The sequence below is a fragment of the Alosa sapidissima genome, chromosome 9, assembly GCF_018492685.1.
Source record: "Alosa sapidissima isolate fAloSap1 chromosome 9, fAloSap1.pri, whole genome shotgun sequence".
Lineage (NCBI taxonomy): Eukaryota > Metazoa > Chordata > Actinopteri > Clupeiformes > Clupeidae > Alosa > Alosa sapidissima.
This window is the reverse complement of record NC_055965.1, coordinates 15,818,206-15,823,205: the sequence shown is the minus strand read 5'-3', so window position 1 is coordinate 15,823,205 and position 5,000 is coordinate 15,818,206. Positions and strand designations below refer to the sequence as shown.

Here is a 5,000-nt window from a genome sequence, read left to right as displayed (position 1 = left end):
AATTCTGCACCAGGGAATCAGGCAGCATGTCCGTGTGTGTGAGCTAAATATCAAGCGGAGATGCTGCTAGCCTCCTCGTAGCTTGTAGGCTTTTGGGCTTGTAGGTGTGAGAATTCCTGTTGTGCTTGTCGGGTTGTTGGAGCGGTGTTGTTCTCACATCTATCAGGCGATGCTGAAGCCTCTTTAACAACACGATCACGAATGGGTGATTTCAATGTAGTCCCTGTTAGCCTGTTCTTGTGTTTGGCAGTTAACCCGTTAGGTACGGTCGCAATACTACCCTGATTATTAGATTAAACCTAAGTTAACTCCTGAGGGCGCGATGCGGGACTGTAGCTGCCGTGAAAACCCGATGAAGCAACTGTCAATAATGTTGCCGATTCCGTCGCAATATTTCTCCCTCTAACGAGCTATTAATTAAGAAGCTCGGTAAAGGTCTGTGGTAGATGCAGTCTTCGATTTCCTTTGCACATCCTCTGATTCATTTGACAATCTTCCCGTCGTCGCGATTGCATTCGAGTAAAATTCGAGTCTGGTTTCTTGCACGGCCAGCTCGTCTTCGAGGTTCCTTTCAAATGGCAACAAAATTCCCTTGAGGCGACGAGAGATGCTTTGTTGCGGTGCTGTCATTCAAAGTCGACTTGCCTGGACTTGGGCAGTGCAGACGGGGGGGACTGCGGGAATCCCACCACCCTCGCCTAGCAGTGCTGTAGAGAGCTATTGTCCTCCACCACGCCAGATCCGCTGCTGCTGAATAGCACAAAAACCTCGCACCGTAACAGCACCCCTTCAATCTCTCTCTCGGTCTTCGCGGTCAGAGGAACACAGGGCTCGGGCGCTGAGGGAATCCCATAGCATAAAGCTTCTTGGCGCGCAAATCGGCCGTATCGCTTAATTAATTGTCATTGACCCCGTGGGACAACGACGTTTGACGTTCTATTGATAATGAAGTTCAGTTTCCAAGACCACCGTGTGCTGCTCTTTCGCCGTTACCCCGTCTCTTTCTTCTTTGTGAAGGCTGTTGGTCGTCGACGGCGTTATTCTTATGAGGTGGGTTTGAATTGTTCTCGGCGTTACACTGTATATATTTGCAAATTGCAGCTCTAAAAAGGCTATTGTGTCAACTGAAAAAAGAAACACACACATACACACGCGCACACGGGCAGGCGGGGGGGGGAGCCGAGGTTGCGGATGAAGCTCGCGAAAGAGAATGCGCTCTGCCCCACCGGCGCACGTCACGGATCAGTGAAGCGGGGTGAGAAAGACGCCGAGTATGTTGCTCGAGCTCGCCGACCTCTGCTGGTCAGAACGGGAGCAAAATCAAAATTGACACACGATGAGCTCATCTTTGCAGTGTGTGATATGATTGAAAGATTTGGCAAATCGGAAAAAAAACAGAACATTGAGACACAGCATAGGCAGGCCCCATAGCCGATAAAGGGCTATGGAACTTGACGCCAAAATGTTGAGATACTAAGATATCCTATAAAATCTGAAACCTACCATTTTGAAAAAAGTCACAATTTTGAGATAGGCCTACTAAGTCGAAATCTAGACATAGTAGACCTATGTCAAAATATGAGGTAGCAAGTCAGAATTTTGAGATATAAAGACAACATATACTGAATCGAGATATGTTGCATCTCAGGGGCGTAGATTTGCGTGGGGACCGAAGGACGTGTCCACACCAATGTCAGATTACGACTGAAATGTCCCCACCAATATTCAGGTTGAAATGGGGGGAAAAGCGCTCACATGCGCTACACAAAGAGTTAAATACTTTCTCACTTTGCTGCGGATCATCTCGTACAGATCGTGTAATGTGCAGTAGCCTACAGTATAAGGGTAAATCGCGCTGATTTGAAGTTCCCTATAATAACTACCAGTGAGCCGCAGTCTCCTGCGCTGCGCTTCAGCTTCACTTCACTACAAGGCATGAAGTGCGTCCAAATTCACCCATTCTTCTCTGTTGAACTCCTCGAGTAGGCTACTCATCACACATGTGTCACATGAAAGAGCCTTTTCTCAGCTTTTAAACGGTGCTATTGCCACTATTTGCTGTGGTAAACAGTTCGCGAGAAAAATTAACTTAAAGAGATTTAATTTAATAATTTAATAATTTTTCTCTGCGCGCCCATCTCTACATCCATTCGTCTCGGTGGAATATCGTAGGCCTACACACTCTTCACGCAACACATGACAAACCATATATCAAAATAAACAGCAGACCTTTTTTCGAACACAAAGGTGTAATGCATTCCCGTGTATAGTTAGCTGTTCCAGAGTAATCCGGTTTTGAAATAAATTGTAGAAAAATTCAACATGGTCTTTCGGCTTTAAGCATTTCTTAAAACTGAGCTGTGCTTACATCGCCAAGATATCTGTAAATATTAGAATCAGAGAATATACAGGCAGCTCATGGTTAAGAGTTGTCAATGTAGCCTTAATGATTATTTTCACAAAATACTAAGCATACATGTATTTAAGTTTCTTAAAACTGAGCTGTGCTTAAATGGGTCAATGCATGATTTCATAACAGACCAAATAGAAAATAAATGTTAAGTATAGCCTAGTGCTACACAGTATAGATCAAGTTGGACAGTAGCACATTTTAATCATGGGTAGTTGGACAGTAGCACATTTTAATCATTTTATATATCTATAGTGGCTGGTGAAAGAGTTGAGTGGCTTTTCCTTTTTTTTTCTCGGGGGGATTAGTGGGTAGAGTCCCCACCAAAGCTCAGACCAAACCTACGCCCTTGTTGCATCTCATAATTGCACTTTTTATTTCAGAAGTTTGACTATAGGCCTATCTCAAAATTCTGACATGAGAGAAGAAATGTTTAGCCGGTTTTATTCCAACGTGGTGGAAATAGGCTTCCATATGATAGCATTCATTATTTGGGGAAAAAGACATCTCAAGGGAAAATTCTTGATTTTTTTATATTTAGTGACAAACATGAAAAAAAAAAAAACATAATTATCAATTGAAACACACACACACACACATCACTTGGCAAATTAAACCTAGGAAGGCCACCTTAATTCACATAATTGCGGTCAACCTCACACTCAATGACAATTTTTTTTAAGCAGACACTCAGAAACCCATCCAAGCTCACTAACATAACAGGACCTCTCAGTTTTCACACACACACACACACACACACGCACGCACGCACGCACACATGCACACACACACGCACACACACACACTCCTCATCTTGACCTTGACCAAGCTCTGAAAATGAGGAGAATTTGGAATTCTCTATGTCGACCCTTTTAACTAACCAGCTCAAGTCTGGCCTCCACTAACTGCAACATTGTTTCTAATATGAGCAACGACAAAGTCATGGAAAATGTCTCATATCCCTGGCTAATTTATCAGCTATGTGACCTACAGTACTGCTGATTGACCGTGGACATTCCTTTTTAGTTCAACAACGATTCACTGAATATTCTCCACATCATGACAGACAGAGAGGCGTCTAGCACAGAACCCAGCCCAAACATGCCAAACTTTAGCCTGACGAGCCAGACCCACATTAAAATGTAGGGTCTGGGCACTCACCGTTCGCAGTGCTCAGTCCGAGGGGCGGAATAATCGGTTGTCTTTCAAATTCCCTCTGCACGCAATAGGACAGCGCTATGACTCCCATGCATTTCCCACCAGCGGAGCTAGTTGGCTAGTTCAAACTTTTGCAAACTTAAAAAAAGCTTATCTCGTGTCACACTGTATGCCAACAGCAACATCCATCTCATTTGTTTTCAAGTAGCAGGGAATTCAAGCCAAACCGTTGCAACTCTGCCATCAATCATTATGTTAAGCCCGCCTAACGACTTTATACACGATTTGATTGGCCTGATAGAAGTTTAATTTTTCGAGCTCACAAGCCAACGGAGAGTTGCTAGACTAGTCGCTAGGGTGCGTCTAGATTTCAAGGCTAGCCAAACTTCACATTATTATACACATAGTTTATGAGTTGTTTAAAAAATGACTTTAATGACTATTCTGACACAGCTTTTTTTCCCCTTTAGCTCGATTATAAGAAAAAGGCACTTGAGGGTCATGATCAATGATTCATATTTTGTTAACCCCTAAAGGTGTCTATAAATTCCAGTAGGCTATAAAAGTTAGGACCCGCAAGGACATCCCAAGTCTGCATCCCACACCCACACACACAGCGTTGTATGAGAGAGAAGTGCCTGCAGAGGTATCACATGGGGTTGTTCCTCTACCTGAAGTTCTCAACTTCACAGCTTAAGACTTCAGTGAAAGACAAGGCTCACTTGCTCGCTCTCTCTCCCTCACACACACACACACACACACACACACACACACACACACACACACACACACACACACACACACACACACACACACAGTACAATTGCTCCATCCACAAGTTCAGACCCATTTCAGACAATCTATATAAGTCTGATTGGACAAGCACAGCTAAATGCTGGATCACATTTTGAGAGGGACCTTTGAGGACCTGCCATTATCAAGTGCATTCTTTCTCACAGCTGAGGGAATCTCTAGGAGTAACCCTGGAGACCATGGGAGTTCGGTCATCGGACAGGGTGCCACGCTGGTCCGTCAGAAGAGAAGAGACATCCTCCTTCCCATTGGACGCGAGGGGGACACTATGATATCATCAGAGTCGTCTGAGTCACAGTTGCCTCCAGCTTGTTTTTGGTCCGACTCCACTGAACAACAAATAAACAAAAAAATAAACAAAACAGACACCAACAACACAATCCATAAAATCTATTTAATGACCTGTTCACTAGTTTGCCGTCGGTATGATTGCTATGCTTGAGTGTAAGTTAAGTGCATGTTTGGCAAGGTAGCAGTCCGTGGTCCTGGAATGCCTGAAGCGGAGATAGAGCGATGGCCGCTTGCACCCTTCTGTGTAAGGAGGATGAGTAACTGGGCTATCAGTGAAAAGGAGGAGTAGGGGGAGGAGGAGGGATAATTTTGCAAATGCCGGAGCATG

At 44.3% G+C, this 5,000-nt stretch overlaps 1 protein-coding gene across 1 annotated transcript in view; it reads right to left on the bottom strand.

Annotated features, from left to right (window-relative positions):
• Positions 1-3,833: 3,833 nt before the first annotated feature.
• The window catches only part of iqce (IQ motif containing E), a 16,079-nt gene continuing 14,912 nt past the window's right edge, over positions 3,834-5,000 (bottom strand). Inside the window, exon 22 of the mRNA XM_042103201.1 lies at positions 3,834-4,710. Coding sequence (XP_041959135.1) covers positions 4,601-4,710 — 110 coding nt within the window. The 3' untranslated portion in view covers positions 3,834-4,600. The remainder of the gene's footprint in view (positions 4,711-5,000) is intronic.